At 36.0% G+C, this 21,069-nt stretch overlaps 1 protein-coding gene across 1 annotated transcript; it reads left to right on the forward strand.

Moving 5' to 3' along the window:
- Positions 1-44: 44 nt before the first annotated feature.
- Positions 45-15,108, forward strand: Prr27 (proline rich 27). The gene is made up of 5 exons (XM_013020077.1): positions 45-95; positions 1,229-1,252; positions 6,554-6,577; positions 9,501-10,433; positions 14,929-15,108. The coding sequence occupies exons 1-5, from the start codon at positions 45-47 to the stop codon at positions 15,106-15,108; spliced, it is 1,212 nt and encodes a 403-aa protein (XP_012875531.1).
- Positions 15,109-21,069: the final 5,961 nt, after the last annotated feature.

Consider the following 21,069-nt stretch of genomic DNA (forward strand, 5'->3'; position numbering starts at 1 on the left):
ATTTATACTAATTTATAGTATCCATATTTCTAGGATCAACCATAATGAAGCTGATTATTTGGGCCTGCATCTTGTGTGTTGCTTTTGGAAAGAAGGTTAGTAAGGAAACTTTAAAAATCACAGCAGCTGGTATAACCATTGTCACTAAATCAAGTATTGGCAAGGATTCATGAGATAGGTACTTACTATCATGTTCATAAAAAATGCAACAGAGAAATATATTGATGGGCATAGAGTTTGTTGTGTCGAACTCTTAAAATCGAAGTAACCATGTTAAAAATATGGATCAGCTCCAAAGAAAAGAGTTGAACTCAGGAACATGGTAGCAGACGGAAAAGAGAGTTATAGGAAGTTAGAATTTCATGTATGCAGTTTAAGTAAATTTATCTCTTTATATTATAGAATGCTTTATATTATAGAGTAGGCTTTCTCTGGCAGTCAAGTCTGACTGCTGGATGTAGACTGCAAGTGAGTGGATGGAGCTTAGTAAGTGGACATACTCCTTTCAATATAATGTTCGATAAGAGTAGGAAATAGCAGAGACAAATTCTTAATCCTAGACAATCTGTGTGCTAAACATTCTCTTTGAGGAAATAAGAATATACCCAAACAGTTGTTTCTAAAACTAAATAAGCCAGAGTACCTAGCACATAGTCAGAAGTAAAATGCTACTTGTTATTTTAATTGATACTAATATTATTATGTACATAATTCAAAACTCCCATTCTAGCCCTTAAGATTACTTGTTTTAATTTTTAAAATTCTTTAAAATTGTAAATGTTTCCTATGCTAGTGTTTCACATACACACATTTAAGCTTCCTAGGAAAAAAATATATTTGTGGTCCTTCTGGTGTTACAGACCATTCAAAAACACACACACATACATGCACACTCACACAATATATAACACAAACAAAACTTGGAGTAAAAGAAACAGCAAAAAACAAGTATTGATTAAAACAGTGATCTTCCTATAGTGATGATTTTTTATGTGAACTAAAATCACCCCTGATTTAAAAATATGATGGTGATGATGATGATGATGATGATGATGATGATGGGAAAATGATGGGAAATTTAATTCAAATTAATGAAGTCATAGAAATTATGATAGAAAAAGAAATTATGACAATGCCAAGGCTTTTCAATCCTTGAGTAATATGTAATCGTAGGTACAGGGGTTCTCAAAGAAATAACTATATTGATATATTTTTTTCTTTGTTTTAGAGACATTATCCCTTTGGTCATGAGGTAAAACTTTTTTATACAAATGTATTTGTTTTTACCTAAAATTATACTTTATATTTAAAAATTCTTATTTCCTGACACTGTAAGTTAATTAGTGCTATTGCTATTAAAATATTCATTTTATTTATGAAATATAAACATACTTACCAGTCATTATTTCTTTTCAACATCCAAATAAGTTCACTCCTTTTGTGGGGTAATAAAAATTCTTGCTATTCCAGATTTTTCCCTTGTGTCTCTTCTCTATGTTTGTCATATAGTACTTGAACAAAGTGTTTTTATCCAGCAAGGCTTTGCTGCATAAGAGATTGGAACTAACAACAAAAACAGTGGCAGCCATATATTCTTGATGCTAGAAAGTGCAAGCTAGCGGAAGGATACGCCCAAGGAGTAAGATTAGCAGATATTCATGAATTATTCCAAGTAGGAGATAAAAATATTTTTAATGATTCTTGCTTTTTTCAGTGGCCATTCTTTTTTTTTTTTTTTGCTTCAAGGTCTGATTTCAGGAAATTTCTAAGAACACTACCTGTCCAGTAGTATAGCAGATATTTATGTCAGTCTAGTGAAGAAAAGTGAAGAGGTAGTATGGAATGTGAACCCAAGCTTTTCTAACTGTGACAAAGAAATTGTCATAGTTCTGTTTGTTTTTTTTTAGTTTATTATTATTATTATTATGAAAATACCTTACAGAGGAGTTTCAATTACATGGGCAAGATAATGAGTATATTCCTTATCAAGCATTGTTGCTTCCTCCTTTATTTCCCCTTCCTATCCCTTCCCATATTTCCCCTCCCTCCCCCTCCCCCAGTCACCTGCCAAAGTTGTAAAGTTCCTTTTTCTACATAACAACTTGTACCTCTCATTGTTGCAATGGGTCCACCTGTATCCCTATTTAAACGATTTGTTTCTGCCCTTCCCCTCCACAAATTGTACCAACATCAAATACAGTGAAAGCAGGGGTTATACCATGGGGGAGGGACATACAAAGCAACAAAGAAATCATCTTATACATATGGTAGAAACAATCACATGAAAGAAAAAACATTTGAATACTAATTTGGGGGTTTATTTCACCTAACATCAACATACCTGACCTTTTCTGCTTGTCTCAGACATATACTAGTTATTGCACATAAGGGAAACCATGGGACCTATGTTTCTTTGGGCCTGGCTTACTTCACTTAATATAATTTGTTCTAAGTCTTTCCATTTCCTAACAAATAGGGCAATGTCATTCTTTCTGATGGAGGCATAGAATTCCATTGTGTATATATACCATATTTTCTTGATCCATTCATCTACTGAGAGGCATCTGGGTTGGTTCCATATCTTAGCTATGGTAAATAATGCTGCAATAAACATAGCTGTGTTGATAGCTTTAGTATTGTCTTATTTGTGATCATTTGGGTAAATGCCCCAAAATGGGATTGCTGAGTCATAGGGGAGCTCTATGTGGAGTCTTTTGAGGAACCTCCATACTACTTTCCAAAGTAGTTGAACAAGTTTACACTCCCAGTGCAGTAGGGCTCCCTTTTGGTCATATCCCCTCCAGCATCTGTTGTTGTTAGAATTCTTGATTATAGCCATTCTAACTGGGGTGAGGTGGTATCTCAATGTTGTTTTCATTTGCATTTCTTTTATGGCTAGGGAGGTGGAACATTTCTTCATGTGTCTACTGGCCGTCCTTCTTTCCTCTTCAGAGAAGTTTCTCTTTAGCCCACTTATTTATTGGGCAGTTGTTTCTTTGAGGATTTGTTGTTGGGGAATTTCATTTTTTGAGTTCCAGGTATATTTTAGATATGACACCCTTGTCCATTATATGGCTAGTGAAGATCTTCTCCCAATCCATGAGCTTTCTATTGATCTTGCTAGCTATGTCCTTTGCCATGCAGAAGCTCATTTGTCCAACTGTTCTTTGATTTGTTATGTTTCTGGGTCTCTATTAAGAAAATTTCAGCCTGTGCCAAGAAGACCTAGGGTTTCTCCTATTCCATCCTGTAATGTTTTCAGAGAGTCTGCTTTGACTCCAAGGTCTTTGATCCATTTGGAGTTGATTCTGGCGCAGGGTGATACATAAGGATCTAGTTTTAGTTTTCTACAATTGATTAACCAATTTTTCCAGCACCATTTACTGAAGAGGCTGTCTTTCTTCCATTTTATTTTTTTAGCTCCCTTATCAAAGATTAGATGGCTATAGGTCTGTAGGTTCATTTCTGGGTTTTCAATTCTATTCCATTGGTTCTGAAGTCTGTTCTTGTGCCAGTACCAAACTGTTTTGATTACTATGACTTTATAGTAGAGTTTGAAATTTGGTATTGATATTCCTCCAGCACTGTCCTTTCTGTTAAGGATCATTTTTGCTATTCAGGGTCTTTTATTGTTCCATATGAATTTTTGGATTGCCTCTTCTATTTCCTTGAAGAATGAAGTTGGAATTTTATAGGTATCGCATTGAATTTGTAGATAGCCTTGGGAAGTTTTGCCATTTTCACCATGTTGATCCTTCCAATCCAAGAGTGGGAGGTTTTGCCACTTTCTAAGTTCTGTTTTGATTTCCTTTTTCAAGTTTTTAAAGTTTTCATCATAGAGGTCCTTGACTTCTTTGGTTAAGTTAATTCCTAGGTATTTTATTTTTTGTGGGGCTATTACAAATGGAGTTGCTTTCCTAATTTCAGCCACGCTATTTTCATTGTTGGCATACAGAAAATCCATTGATTTTTGAGGGTTAATTTTATACCCTGCTACTTTGCCAAAGTTTTGAATCAGCTTGTGTAATTTGGGAGTGGAGTCCAAGGGATTCTTTAAATTCAAGATCATGTCATCAGCAAAGAGAGAGAGTTTTACTTCATCTTTCCCTATTTGGATCCTCTTTATGTTTGCATCTTGTCTTATTGTTGTAGCTAGCCATTCTAATACTAGATTGAAGAGAAGTGGAGAGAGTGGGCTGAAGAGAAGTGGAGAGAGTGGGCATCCTTGTTTCATTTCTGAGTTAAGAGGAAATGGCTTTAGTTTTTTACCATTAAGTATAAGGCTGGCTGTAGGTTTGTCATGTACAGCCTTTAGTGTATTGAGGAATGGTCCATGGATTCCTAATTTTTCCAGAACCTTCATCATAAAGGGATGTTGGATCTTGTCAAATGCTTTTTCTGCATCTATTGAGATAACCATGTGATTCTTATCCTTGCTCTTGTTGATGTGATGAATTATATTAATTGATTTGCCTATATTGAACTAGCTTTGCATCCTTGAAATGAATCCTATTTGATCGTGGTGTATGATTTTTTTGATGAATTGTTGAAGTCGATTAGCCAAAATTTTGTTAAGAAGTTTTGCATCTATGTTCATCAAAGAAATGGGTCTAATTCTCTTTCGTTTATAAGTCCCTGCCTGGTTTGGGGATGAGGGTTACAATGGCTTCATAGGAAGAATTTGGTAGTGAACTTTCTCTTTCAATTTCATTGAAAAGTTGGAGGAGTATTGGTGTGACCTCTGCTTTGACGGCCTTGTAGAATTCTGCTGTAAATCCATCTGGTCCTGGGCTTTTCTTAGATGGGAGGTCTCTTACTGCTGTTTCTATTTCAATGCTTGATATGGGCCTGTTAAGCTGGTTTAACTCATCTTGGTTTAGTTTTGGCATGTCAATATTTGCCAGGAAAAGGTCCATTTCTGCCAAGTTCTCAAACTTATTAGCATAAAGGTTTGAGAAGTAATCCCTTATAATGTTCTGAATCTCGGTTGTTTCTGTGGTGATGTTTCCATTCTCATCTCTGAGTTTATTTATTTGGGTGTGTTCTCTTCTTTTTGATAAGATTTGCTAAGGGTCTGTCAATTTTGTTAATTTTTTCGAAGAACCTATCGGTTTTTTGATTCTAATTCATTTAATTCTGATTGTATTTTAATTATTTCTTTCCATCTATTGGATTGAGGTTTATTTTGCTGCTCTTTTTCAAGGAGGTTCAGATGTCTCATTAAATTGTTGGTTTCAGAACTCTCCAATTTGTTGATGTAGGAATTCAGAGCTATAAACTTGCCTCTGAGTACTACCTTAGCTACCTTAGTACTACCTTAGTACTCCCAGAGAACCCGGTAATTTGTGTGCTCATTTTTGTTGACTATTATGAACATTTGAGTTTCATTTCTAATCTCTTCCATGACCCACTGGTCATGGAACAGTGTGTTGTTCAGCCTCTGGAAATAAGTTTTAAGAAGTGAAATCAAATATTACTTTGAATCACTTTGGAGTTGATACTTTAATCATCAGATGAAAGTACTTCAAGATCTGCAATACAAATAGCTGAGATTTACCTCTATGAGTGTCCTGGAACACATACGCATGTGTATCCCATGTCATACCTTAAGGGAATCTGAAAAAACGATCTTGGGATTTTTTTTTAACTCTGTGATTCAAGAATGAAAGACAAAATTAGAAAGAAATATAAAATTTGTGTTAGTTAGCTTGGCTAAGTAGGAGGTGAAGATGTTTGTGAAAAGAAACCTCATTTGCCTTTTACAGTATCTTGGATTCCAATACCAACACAAAGACAGCACAACACAGGCACTTATTTTATATTTTCTAAAAAGTCACAGAATTCAAGAAAAAGCATAAACACTTAAGAAGTTACACTGAAAGTTTTGTTTTATTATCAGTGATTTTTTACTAAACACAAATAGTATGATGTGATCATCTGATGTAAATGAGAAACTAGACATAATATGGAGTTAAAACATTTGGTTAAGCTGGGTGCTGGTGGCTCACACCTGTAATCCAGGTTACTCAGGAGGCTGAGAATTTAAGATTTCAATTCAAAGCCAGCCCAGGCACAAAAGTCACCCTGAAACTTATCTCCAATTAACCTCTCAAAAACCAGAAGTGGAGCCGTGGCTCATAGTGCTAGAGCACTAGCCTTAAGCCAAAGAACTCAGGGTCAGTGCCTGAGTTCAAGCCCCACAATAACAACAATAATGAATAAATAAAACAAAAACAACAACAACAACCATTTGGTTATTTGTACCTGAAAGTGTACAAAGAAATATCAATAATAAATTTAAATAACAGTATAGAAACACTATGACTGGTAAGATATTGCTCCCAATCATTTCATGTCCCTTTGGAAGAATGGATATTAAGAAAATAGCCTGAAGGTACATAACTCACTAAAAACTGAGAACAAAGCAAATAACTATAATCTGTAAGAAGGAAAATCCTAAATTACTTGCAGCTTTGTTAGTGATAGTCAACCTGAATATAAGTAGACATTTTGCAGTGTTGAATTTTAAAAAGCTGTTTTCTTTTTGTTTTAGAAATCGTCTTCATCCAGTCAAAAGGTAAAATACATTCATATTTACTTACATTTGAAGATAATTATATGTAGCTTATAGTATTCCCTTTTCTTTAAAATAACTTTTCTCTCACAGTGTTAATTCAGTGTAATTATGGTTTTCCTTGAAAAGCTAAGGAATTCAGTTAGGAACATTTTCACTTCCACTGATGGTCCTAATTCAACATGCAAATAGAAAACCACAAATATATTTATGTTATATATCTCATGACAACTTATCCATACTGATACTCTGATAAATTTTGCTGCTTGGTTGACAGGCTAAATAGTTTTAAATGAACTCTTATGGAATTTTTTTACAGAAAGTACTTGGCAGGGCACAGTGGCTTAAGTCTCTATGCCAGCTACTTGGGAAATGGCAATCAGATAATGGCAATTGGAGACAGCCAGCCTAGGCAACAAAAACAAAAAAGTGTGAGACTTCCTGTCAACCACCATATATATATATATAGAGAGAGAGAGAGAGAGAGAGAGTACAAACCACTGCATGTGTATATATAGTGGTTGACAGGAAGTCTCATATATATGTATGTGTATATATATATATATATATATATATATATATATGCAGTGGTTTGTACTTGTCATCTCCAGAAACATGAAAAATCTTAAGAAGGATAAGTGCAGCCCAGGATAGCCAGAACAAAACAAAAGGCATTCCTTTGAAAATAACTAATACTAAAAGAGGCTGGAGGCATAGCTCAAGTGGTAGAGAGACAGCCTACAAGTGTGAAGCTCTGAGTTCAATCCCTAGTACTACCAAAGTAGAGGCAAAGATAGTATGGACAGAGAATGTCATGTTTACCAACAGATCCAAACACTGAATCTGTGTTCACAAATAGGATCCATTAGAGTTGAACTAACTTGAAATATATGTTAACAAAAGAAAAAAAAACAGTAATCCCATCCACTGATTAACACTAAATGCATAAAAAGGTTGTGTTGTTTAATATGTATTACAAAGGTATTTGTCAAAAATTGCTAAGGCAAGTATGTAACATAGTAAAGACTCCAGGATTCTTTCTTCTGATTCTTTTGTGTTAGTCTTAGGGCTTGAACTTAGGGCCTGGGTGCTGTCCCAGCCTCAAGGCTGACACTACCACTTGGAGCCACAGCTCCACTTCTACCTTTCTAGTGGTTAACTGGAGAGAAGAATCTCATAACTTCCATGCCTGGGCTGGCTTTGAACTTTGATCCTCAATTCTCAGCCTCCTGAGTAGCTAGGATTACAGGCGTAACTACCAGTGCCACACTTTTTTCCAAGATTCTAATATGTAAACAAGAGTGACCTATTCATGAAAACTTTCTGATAAGAAATAAAGTTTCATGTACATAAAAAACAAAATAAATATCTTGATCTTCTGTAGATTCTTACAGAATTATATCATCTTAGAGCTTCCTAACAAATTTAGAACAAACAGAAAAAATAGCATCTGCGATTTATAAATTTATGAGTGATGTTAGTTACAAATAACAAAACTGGGCACCAGAGAGCTGTTTGTAATCCTAGCTACACATGAAGCTGAAATCTGAGATTCTCAGTTCAAAGCCAGCCTTGAGCAGAAAATCTGAGGGACACTTTTCTCCATTTAACCACCAAAAAGTTAGAAGTGTAGCTGTGGTTCAAGTGGTAGAGCAATAACCTTGACCAGAAAAAATGCCCACTTCTGGAGCTGGGAAGGTGGCTCAGTGGTAGAGCACTTGCCTTGCATGCGTGAGGCCCTGGGTTTGATTCCTCAGCACCACATAAGCAAAAAGAAAAAAGCCAGAAGTGGCGCTGTGGCTCAAGTGGTAGAGCGCTAGCCTTGAGCTGAAGAGCTGAGGGACAGTGCCCAGGCCCAGAGATGAGGCCCCATGACCGGACCCAAAATAAAGAAAGAAAGAAAAGAAAAAATGCCTACTTCTGAGATCAAGTCCCAGTACCAGCACCAAAAATAATACAAAGCAAACAGATAAACAACCACAAATAACACACAGGGAAAGGTAAATGTGAAAAGCTAGTTGTCTCTCACCTACATCTGCTTAGCCACTTGAGCTATGAGATGCATAGCCTTAAAACAACAGAAGCTTTGATGGCTTAGGAGGCATTCAGAAGAACCAATCTAGGACTTAAGAAATCACTTTCTCTCAAAGAGAGGGATACAGAAGTGAAGGTTTTTAGGAGCCACTTTAGAGACTGGGAGGATACTCAGGGCCGTGAGCAAAGGAAGACGTATGGCAGAGAAGGGGCCAAAGCATGGATTCTATCCTCTTATATGAACACTCCTTTGAAATGCATGTATTTTTTTCATTTCTTTGTAGTCCTGGGGCACATGTCCCTTGATTCATAGCAATTTTGTCTATACTGAAAATACTTCTCATTCAAGTGGATTTATTCAAGTTTCTTGAGACATTTTTTACATTCCATGGAGCACACTTAGAAAGACTAAATCAGAATTATTTGTTGGTGGTGGTGGTTGTGCAGCTGGAACTTAGGACCTGGGTGCTTTTCCTGAGTCTCTTTGTGTGTAAGGCTAGCACTCTATCACTTGAACCACAGTACTACTTTCGGGTTTTGAGTGGTTTATTTGAGATAAGAGTCTCACGGGGACTTTTCTGCCTGGGTTGGCTTCAAACCGGGATCCTCAGATCTCAGCCTCCTGAGTAGCTAGGATTACAGGCTTGAGCCACTGGCACCGGGCCTAAATTAGAATTCTAAAAAAAAAAAGAAAATACTGCCCAGTGCCAGTGGCAGAACCCAGGGATATAATTCAAGCCCTGAGTTCAAGCCCTGGGACCAGCAAAAGCAAAAACCAAAACCACATTACTTATCCATTATCACAGTCATAATATAAATAATATTATGTATATATTTATATAGCTAGGAAAAAACTAGTCAACTACAATTGACTTCTTTGCTTCTCCTTTAGGATTTCACTGGCTTTCACTACCCACTTAATCCATCTCTGAATATTCCTTATGGCTTATGGAATGAAAATTTTCCTCCTGTTTACCATCCCCCAGGGAAAACCATGACCAATTATCCTTGGAATTCTGAGGGTGAAGCAACTCCATATCCCTGGGTTCTCTCTTCCAAAGACGCTGCTGCAAACCAAGACACTAATAATGTTCATTCAGATACTGCACCAACAGTTCCTGAAGCCCTGGCCGCGGGTGCACCTCTAGTAGCCGCTGCCGCTTCAGCCCCTGGAGCTCCAGGAATCCCTCCAATTCCAGGTTCCCCTCTAGCTCCAGGAGCCATTCCACCCCCTCCACCCCCTCCAGCCCCGCCGGCCTCCCCTGCAGCCCTTCCAGCCCCAGAAGCCCCTCTCCCCGCACCAGCAGGAGGCTCTGGAGGTCCTGTTGCCCCTCCATCCTCAGGAGGTCCTGGAACCCTTATTGTCCCTGTTGCTGTCCCCGCAGCCCCTGCAGTTCCTGCTCCTTTTCCTCCTCTTCCTCCTGCTCCTGCTAGAATGTACCCCTACATGGCATATTCAAATATAGTCACAGCACCTTCTGCCCAGTCTGTTGGAGCTCCAGCTGTCCCTGCCCCTGCTGCTCTTGCAGCGCCAGAGTCTTCTGCCGTGAAGCCTGGGGAGTTCCAGGCTTCTGTAGCTGAACCTATTGCACACCAGCCTTCTGGGGGCAAACCTGCTTCAGACCAGGCTGCTGGAGGCAAATCTGCTTCAGGCTCGCTGTCTTTAGGACAGACTGTACTAGGCAACGTTGGTGCAAGCAAAGCGGAAGCCGCCAAACCTATTGCAATATCGTTTTTATCAACCAAACCTGAAGATGAGCCTAATGAAGCCAACCTTGCATCTGAACCTATTCCTCTCATACCCGAGCCACCTTCTCTTGGACAGGTAGGTGTCCTGTTACCTTATCTCTGTAATCCGTAGAAAGAGGAAACGTAACCTCTCTTTAAGCATGCATAGATCACCTTCAACATTTCGGGCTGTTTTATTGAAATACCATGGATGTACAGTACACTGGAGATTCTATAAGAATAGATCTGATAAGTTTTCATCCATGAGTCCACCCACAAAAAAAAAATTCATCCTCAGGGTAATGAGTACACACGCCATGTCCCCAAACTACTCTCTGTACCTTTGTGAGGACTTGCCATTTCTCATGTCCTTGACTCGTCTGCCACTATGGATGGGTTTGTATTTTCTAGAATTTTATGTAAGTGAACTCACACTTTCTGAATTCTTAAATATTTGGCATCGTTTGCTTTTAGACGTTTATCCATGAACTTCAACATACCAATATAGTTCATTGTTTTTGCATTCATTATGTAAGTATGCCATTTTAAAATGTTCACTTATTTAACTACTGATGAACACTTCAGCTTCTAAACTGAAAGCCATTTGTTCATTCATTTTTAATTGCCACACTGATCTATTATTCAGCACAATATTAAAAATAAAGTGATTAAATGAATATCCTTGTCTCAATCCTGACAATAGGGGAAAGCATTAAGGTTTGTTTAATACACACACATGTATGTGAATATATTACACATATACCTGACATATGATATGTATGAATGTACATGTATATATATATATATATATATATATATTGTTTATATCTATGTGTCATATTTATACAAGTAACCACTGAGTAATTATTGTTGTTTACAATCTGGTATTTAGATATTGAAAATTTCTCCTTTCTCATATTTTATACAATAAAATAAAGAATATCTGGTTTCTTCTATTCATCTTAATGTAGGCCAAATGTTTTTTTTTAATTTTTAAAAGCAATATTTTAAAAAATTGACATAATTATTTAGTTGAGAAAAATAAAGTTTTAATAAATGCTTATTTGTCTATGAGTATTTTAGCTAGTACATTAAAATATTTTTTGAAATATTACCTGGTAGGCTACTTTAAATTTTTTATTTTATTATACAGATGCTGCACAGAGGGGTTACAGTTACATGAGTAAGACAATGAGTGCATTACAAGTTAAAATTTTATTAGCTATCTCACACACATAATTAGGCTAATTTATATAAGAGCAAATGGAATTTCTAACTGAAAAAATGATTCTCTGACCTTAGAACTAGAAGAGAAACAAAAAGTAGCATTCTGTCATTGAATATTAACATAATATAATTAACACTACTTCAATACTTCTGGTATTTGTTTCCTAGAAAATGCAAACTATCCCTCTTTTAAGATATTAAGGGAGTAAGTTAAATGTTTTTAGCTGTTCCATAAAAGTATAAAGATCTAGGATTATTTTCCATTTATCCATATATTAATTAACATGTTCATTTGATAAGCTTCTTTGACACAAGTACTTTCAATCTAATAGTTTTTGGTTCATATGAGAATAGAAAAGCTATGTAAAGAGAAAATAAAAATGAACAGTACTAGGTCCTTCTGACCAGAGGGGCCTTGAACACACTGCCAAATATATACCTGCATTTATCCTGTAGGCAAATGAATTTATCACTCCTCCATTGGAAGGATGATTTGATTGGCCCTCTGTTCTAGAAAACTAACTTTGGTAGAAGTATAGAACAATTTTAATACAGGTCATTACATCAGCAGGACAAAATTTAAGAAGAAAAATTGTTCAGAAAAGATACTAGGAAGTGAAACATTTTTGTCATTTATGAAAATATATTTTTTTTCTTTCAGGGGAGAACTAAAATTTTCTAGAAAAGAAAGCATCATGCATTTGTTTCCGTAAGTCATGTATAATATTCAGATTGAGAAATCACAGATTAAATGAATCATATCCTGAAGTGATCTTTTAACTATTATTGTACTATTTTAAGATACTTTTGAAAACAAAAATGTGAGGAATAACATGCTGGTCATCTATGCCCCCGTTCATTATGAAGTTATGAACTTATGTGCTATAAAAGGAACCCAGACTACTTTGGGACTAAAAAGTTTTCCCCCCTAAATTAATCTAATTTGATTATGAGTTGAATATTCTGAAATAGTATTGGTCAATTCAGGAAGAAACTTCCATAGAGGGGAAGAGGCATGGTTTGCTAAAGTTCCCACAGACCATTCTATATTCTAATTATTCAGCCACCAGTTTTTAAATTTACTTTGTTATTCTAAAGGTGATGTACAGAGGGCTCTCTCTCTCACAGTCCCTTCCTCCCATCTCCACCTGTAAGTTGTATAGTTCACTATCATTAGTGTCCTGTGAGTTCCCATGGTGCACTTTTGTACCTTTTTCCCTCAAGTTCTGTGCCCTCCCAAAGATAGGCACAAGAATAAATCACACAGAAAGAAAATAAAACAGAACCAGCAACAAAAAAGGAGATCTCTTGTTTCCATATTGTGGAGCTCATTTCCATATATAATTTTATATAAATATAAAGAGGATCATAGGCATTGTGCCTTTGTGTTTCTCCCCTCAAGAATATCCTCTTTTGGTCTCACTGTGTGTGAGTGTCTAGAATCCTGTATGATTTATCATATCCCAGTGTATTTTCTATTTAACTTCTTTGGCCACCATTTTTAACCCAGCTTGATAAACCACTGTTTCATAAAACAAGTGATTTAGACCTGCAGTCTCTCAGTCTCCATCTTCTACTGCTTCACTTCATCACACTCCCAATATTTGGGAGTGTGAACTCATTCTATTGCAGTCATCTGATCAGGAAAAAAGGAAGTAATGTGGTTATACTAATTTTAAGTCCTCATTTCTTCATCCTTTCCCAAAGCTGTTACCACTTTACTATTATAAATAGTCACTGGACAGGAAAATAGCAAGAATTCTGTGGGCCAAATCAAAATTTCTACTGAAAGTAACATAAGTTGCTGATGTACGATGGAAAAAGAAATTTGGTGATATCATAGCAGCCATTGCCAAGGATATTAAAATGTTTCAAATTTTACTTAAACCCTGCCTACTGCTATTATTTTGGTCTTCACTTATTTTACTTTTATATTAGATTAGTGAATAAAGTAGTTCAAGATATTAGTTCATGATTTCATATTCTCAATAATTAATTTGTATATTTACTTTTTTATTATGTTACTTAACAATAGATAAATGTCCCTATTTATCTGGAAATTCTCCCTGTTAAAATACAGAAGGAAGTGGGCTGGGAAGGTGGCTCAGTGGTAGAGCGCTTACCTTGCGTGCTTGAGGCCCAGGGTTCGATTCCTCAGCACCACATAAGCAGAAAAAAAAAAGCTGGAAGTGACGCTGTGGCTCAAGTGGTAGAGCGCTAGCCTTGAGCTGAAGAGCTGAGGGACGGTGCCCAGGCCCAGAGTTCAGGCCCCATGACCCACCCCCACAAAAAAAAATACAGAAGAAGTTATTCAATATCAGGAGAACATGTTGTTGACTGGGAGCTGAGGGGTCACACCTGTAATACTAGCTACTCAGGTGGCTGAGATCCAGAAGAGTGAATTTTGAAGCCAGCTTGGGCAGAAAAATCATGTGGGAACAATGAGGCATGACTCAAGTGATAGAATGCAAGCTCATCAGGCAGGAGATCCTGCTTTAAACCTTGATGCAAGAAAAAAAATAGTCACACAAAAATACCCTGTGTATATTTGCATGAAAATGCCTATATTTGCATGAAAATAAAGCATAAATGAATTTTTCACTTACTAAATCCTTAAAAGAATGCATTATTAATTGCTATACACATGAAAGAATTAAATATCAAAAACAGAAGGAAATATTACTTCTAAAAACATATTTATGGTATAGATTTCTATTTTGTTATTTTTATTTTATTTTATTTATTATTAGTATGATAACATAAAATATGTGGATATAATTTGTAAGTGTATATAAGTTGAAAATTCTAATAATTCAACAAACAAACTTAATGTGTTATTTTCCTTTTGCAGATACTGGCACAGAAATCAGTGAAATCAAAACAATATTCTCTCTTTTTCCAAAGACTATTTCAATCTGTTATATTAAAACTATTACTTGCTCTACACTGAGTAGCTTGTGATACTATTTTTAAATTTGACTTACACTAGAATGATAGTGGTTTTATTTCTTTGTAAAAAGAAAAACCTACTTCATAAATATAAAGATACTGATAGGAATTAAAACAAATTTAAATAAATGATATAAAAATATCTTCTGAGCATTATATAAAAGCAGATTAAAGATTTTTGTTTCCAAATTCTTTTTCCTGCATTTACACGAAAAGCAGTTAAGTCACCTCCAATCCTGACTCTCCCAGCTCCTTTAATCCCAAAATGGATCAACATCTTTGGGAAATGTGTTTATTTCCAAGTTATATACCACTTTTAGTTCTAGGAGCTTCTTTGAGCTCCTTATAAATATTAGCTCATCAAGCTCTTATAATTATCTTATGAGATAAATAATATTATTTCACTCATTTTAAAGATTAGGAAACTGAGTGGAAGAGAATACATATGCTTTGCCAATGATTACATAGCTAGAAAGTGTCAGATGGCAGATGAGAAAGCATATCAAGAAAATGAGGAAAAGAAAGCAAGCCAACCTAAAGTTTGGCATGTTGATTGTTTGGTTGCTGCAACACATTATCACAAAGTTGGTGGCTAAAAACATATATTTCTTTTCTTTTCTTTTTTTATTTCTTATGTTTTTGTTTTGCAGTCGTGGGGGCTGAACTCAGCCTGGGCGCTGTCCCTCAGCTCTTCAGCTCAAGGCTAACGCTCTGCCACTTGAGTCACAATCTGCCACTTACAGCTTTTTTTTTCTGCTTATGTGGTGCTGAGGAATTGAACCCAGGGCCTCATGCATGCAATGCAAGCACTCTACCACTGAGCTACCTTCCCGGCTCCCATAAACTTATTTTCTTATAATATGGAAGCCAGAAGTCCAAAATCAGATTTCCAAGTTGGAAATCAATGAGTAGACATCATCAGTACAATAGCATTGTCTTTGTCTCTTCCACTTTCTATGGTTACTAGCATTTCTTGGCTTCTACCCACTTTCCCTTATTTATTTATTTATTTGTCAGTCCTGGGGCTTGAACTCTGGACCTGGGTGCTGTCCCTCAGCTCTTCAGCTCAAGGCTAATGCACTTGAGCCATCATGGTTTTCTGGTGGTTTATTGGACATAAGAGTTTCACGGACTTTCCTGCTGGTGCTGGCTTTGAACTGAGATCCTCAGATCTCAGCCTCCTGAGTAGCTAGAATTACAGGCATGAGCTACCAATGCCATGTACCTTCCCTTATTTAATAGACATGATCTTAATGTAAGAAGAGAGATATCTGAGACAAACTAGACTGGTAAATATACAGCCAATCTCTCCGCATCTCACCTCACATTCTATTTCACCCTCCTGCCCAGCACATGGCTATCATTTCCTTGTCAGGTAAGATAAAATTCAGGATTCTGACTGCCCACCCTAACATAAAGAGACTCTAACCATTCCTGAACATTGAGGTAAGATGATGTATCGTCTAACCCCTAGATTTACTGTTCAATGATAAAACTCAAAAAGGTTAACCAAAGTAAACACTTTCATTTAGGAAATCCTAAATATGGGATTTAAAAAATATTACTGAACAGAGTAGAGACTCAACTAAAGAGAAACTTTATGATTTCTTGATCTGGAAATAAGCACTGGATTTATGGTTTGCTTTAGTTATACTTGAAGTGGATCTACCATCCTAAGTGTCTCAAGGTCCACTTTCTGTTCTGAAATTCAGAAGCTCAGGGAAATAATTGTTTTATAGAAAACAGGGGATTGTTACCTGTGGGTCAAGGCTAGAGAAAATGAGGACTGTTCAAAGATTGCAAATTTGCAATCTAGTAACAATTACTAACCATATTGTGCTCTTGAAATTTGTTCAGAGAACATGCTATTAAGTATAATAATTTACTGCCCAACTCCTGTCAAATGCAACTGAATGGTGAAAGGTCAAGTACCTTTGTTACAGTAATTATTAAGCTATGTTTATATGTTCATCTATGTGTGTGTAAATGTACCAAAACACATATACACATTAAAGATATCAAATTGTCACCTATCTCAAAAAGATGGGAGGAAAGGGAAAAAAATAATAGCCTATTCAAGCAATAAGTGAAAAACAACTAAATATACATTTAAAATATTTCTTTAAATATACATTTAAAGAAAAATTGTTAAAAGTCTCAGATAGACAAAAAAGTTTCTCTGGTTTGGTTGCAAGATTTCCTTGGCAATCTAATTCAACAGACATTCTGTAGGCCTCTGAATCAGTTTGTCTCCAGTAACATTCGTATGCAAATACACTGAATTGTCCTTTTTCTAAAGATAAAATCTGCTGTTTTCTCTTACTTTAGTAAGTTCAAAAACTTCAGTAAGTTTCAAAAATAATATAAAACCGTGTACCAGGTCTTTTTCTGAGTCACTTTATTCTACTAATTAGAATTATTTTGACTTGATTCCTGAGCTTTTTAAATCATTTTACTTATTGCCTGAGTAAGAGGTAAATAGAAATCACTTCCTCACTTGATAAAGTCTCAGCACTGTAGTTTATCTATTCATGTAGTATCTACTTGTAAACCAAACATTCTTAAATTCATTTCTTCAGTTTTCATCATGTGCTCTTAGTCTCAGCTAACACAAAAGAAATGAGTTATATCTTATCTGAGATGCGGTCTCCATCTGTATTACCTTCAAGGGTCAAATCAGTTTATATGGTAAAATGCTCTGCCAATCTACCCTCTATTACCTATGGGGTTGTAAATCTTTATTTATAAATATTCATGCATTTCTCCCATTGTTTGAGTTAATAATACAGAATAAAACTGGGCTCTATTATATCTAAGAACAAATCACATTTTATTTTTGTTGAATTCTATTATATCTAAGAACAAATCACATTTTATTTTTTTACTTGTACAAACCAGGCAAAAAAATTTCTCAGGTGCTTTATGAAAATTCTAAATTAAATGAACTCATAAAATACTATAATCACTTTCCTCATCCTAGATCTAAGTAAGATAGAGCTCTTTAAATAATGTTAGGTACAGTGATACAAGACAATATGTTGGAAATGAACTGTACAGTGGAGGTGGGGTTGAGGGGAGAGAAAGTGGAACAAAAATGAGGGGGCAGATGACAAGAAATGTACTACCTTATGTAACTGTTACCCCTGTGTTCATCACCTCGACAATAATTTTTTTATAGTTGTTTTCTTGAACATAATTGTTCTCTGTTTGGTTTGGTTTGATTTGGTTTATCAGTCATGGGGCTTGAACTCTGGTCCTGTGCACTGTGTCCTTCAGCTCTTTAGCTCAAGGCTAACACTCTACCATTTGAGCCACAGTGCCCGTTCTGGTTTTCTGGTGGTTTCTTGGAGATAAAAGTTTCACAGACTTTCCTGCCTGGGCTGGCTTTGAACCGTGATCCTCAGATCTCAGCCTCGTGAGTAGCTAGGATTACAGGCATGAGCCACCAGTGCCTTACTGACAATAAAATTTCTTAAAAAATAAAATTAAAAAATGTACCAAAATGAGGCTGGGAAGGTGGCTCAGTGGTAAGCGCTTTGCCTTGCATGCCTGAGGCCCTGGGTTTGATTCCTCAGCACCACATAAGCAGAAAAAAAAAGCCAGAAGTGGCACTGTGGCTCAACTGGTAGAGTGCTAGCCTTGAGCTGAGGAGCTGAAGGACAGCGCCCAGGCCCAGAGTTCAGGCCCCACGACCGGACCCAAAAACAAAAACAAAAAAAAATGTACTAAAATGAGTAATTAGCATATAACCATAATTTGAAAACTGTTTGATGGTGTGTATCACATGTGTTTCATACTCTCCAAGCCCTTGTACACTAAACTAGCACATAAAGCTATTATCCTGGTTCTCTTCATAAAGCATTTGTCTTTATCCAACAAATAAATAAATAAATAGCTAAATAGAGCACCACTATTTCAAGGTTTTTCAATATTTAAAATAAATTTACTTCAGTATAATTATTTTTTCTCTTTGTGATCCTATGTTTCTATGAATTTTAATTTTTAACTTTTTACTTATTAACATGTAGTAATTCTACAAAATGATGGATTGTACCATTTTCTCTGTTTATTTCCCTCTCAACCCCCCTCCCCAACAAAATTCTATGGTTCACTTCCAATACAGTGTCTAGTGAGTATCACTGATGATTTAGCTCACCCTTTGCCCACCATAATCTAGGTTCCACATATGTGAGAAAATATAATTGTCAATCTGAGTCTAGCTTACTTTGTGTAACATGATGATGTCCAGTTCCACCTATTTTCCTACAAATAACATTAAGCTGCTTGCTAGCTGAATAACATGGTCACTGTATATGTATATATATATATGTATATATATATGCATATGTATATCTGTATATGTGTGTGTCAATATGTACATGGGTCCATACACACATATCTTCTTTATCAGTGGGTAACTAGACTGATTCCATAACTTAGCCATCAGGAATAATACCATGTAAAATATGAATGTGCAAATTTTGCCATTATATGCTGACTTTGATTCCTTCTACTTTTTTTTTTTTTCAAGAACCTCCACATTAATTTTTATAGTGACTAGCTAATTTATTTCCCACCAAAATTATGTAATGGTAATCTTTGAGTTGTATTTCCCTGATAGGTAATATGCTAAATAGTTTTCATATATACATATATAGTGAGACACCATTTGTACTTGTTTTAAAACATGCAGTCACACACACACACACCTGTGTATACATGAGAAGAGTAAAGAGAGTTGCACAACTCTTAATCCTCTCCTTTGTTCTATTACTAATTGAAATTCTAAGAGTCTCTTCCTGCATCAGAAAAACAAGGGGGAAAAGTCTCTGAAATATGAAGATATGAAATAGTTGTAAAGTTTAAAATTTACTAATCAGTTAAAGTGTTGAATAACAGTTATGGGAAAACAGCCTAGAAATTGAAACTGAAAAGTTTACCATGGAAAAATATGAGAAGTCAAGAGACTTAACTTGATAAAAGTAATTTCTTGTGTATGGGGGGGTGGGTAGGCAGGTGTGGGTGTGTGTGTGTATGTGACAGAGAGAGAGCGAGAGAGAGAGAGCATGCAAGTGCACATGCACATGTGAGTATGTATGTGGAATGTTCTGGGTTTTAAACTTAGGGCCTGGGCACTCTGAACTCTTTTGCTATGGTTAGAACTCCACCACTTGAACCATAGCTCCACTTCGGGCTGTTTTGGTGGTGAGTAGGAGATAAGTGTGTGAACTTTCTTACTAGCACAGCCGATCTTAGCCTTCCAAGTAGTTAAGATTAGAGCCATGAGCCACCAGTATCCAAGTGGAAAAGAACATCTTACGAAATATGATAGCTGGCATTAAATACCTGAAAATTGTCTGTATTTTCATACTCATATGTATTATAACTATTTTATAATAAATCACCAGAACATATGTCTCACAGTGGGAAATGGAAGTACACACTTGTTACCCAAGCAAATGGGAGGCAACAATTGAGAACACAGTGGAGCCATTCTAGCAAAAAATAAAATACAAATACAAATCCATGAGACCCCGTCTCTACAGAAAAAGTTGGGCATGATGGCAAATACCTTCTAACCCGGCTACAGCAGGAAGCCAAAACTAGGAGGATCATAGTTCAGACTATCCTTCAAAAACAAACAAACAAACAAAAAAGAAACCAAGACCCTATTTCAAAAATAGAGTTTTAAGAAGGTCTGGAGGTATGACTCGAGCAGTAGAGCTTTTACCTAACAATCATGAATCCCTGCTTTCAAATCACAGTATCACTAAAATACTTTTGCCACAAATCAGAAAACTTTTGGCTGTGTATATAATGAACACATCTCTGTAAAGGGGAGTTCAAATACTTTTTCCAAACTTTTTCAATACTTCCAAACTTTTTCACCAACTTTTCACTCCCAGCATATAATCATATGTTTGGAAATCCAGTTCGATTTACCTTCACAATACACTGTTAGGTGCTACAATTTCGGATCTTCTCCATTGCTGAGAACCCACTCAGGCTTCACAAGAGCATCCTTCACAAGAGCAGTAGTCTCCTAGCTGCTCTACCTGCTTCCACTTCTGCCCTACCTAACACTCACACATACGTTATCCAATAGGCAATCGCAGTCAGGTGTTAAGTCAAATGTCATTCAAATCAGATCATTTCTTTCTTTTTAAAAGCCTTTGGTTCTTTCTCATTTTACACAAACAGTGTCCTGAGCCCCGCAACATGGACACAATATATCCCTGCTCCAATGATTTTCTTGACTCCACTTCTCTCCACTCTCTCCACTTTGACTTTGTTTCATGACTATGTTTTTCTTAAATATGTATATAATGTATATATAGATATATGACCTATCTCATAATCTAACTATATATAATCTACATGACTATAAATACCATATATATACATATATATATATATACACACACTATATACTTTACTTAAATAAGTCCTTCTCAGCCGATTTCTGTAGGAAATAGAATATGTTCTTTATGGAAATGTTTATTCTCTTCTAAGCTTTTTATTTATTTGTGTTTTTGTCTTTGTTGTTGCCTTTTTTC

This window comes from Dipodomys ordii, unplaced genomic scaffold, assembly GCF_000151885.1.
Source record: "Dipodomys ordii isolate 6190 unplaced genomic scaffold, Dord_2.0 Scaffold49, whole genome shotgun sequence".
Classification (NCBI taxonomy): Eukaryota; Metazoa; Chordata; class Mammalia; order Rodentia; family Heteromyidae; genus Dipodomys; species Dipodomys ordii.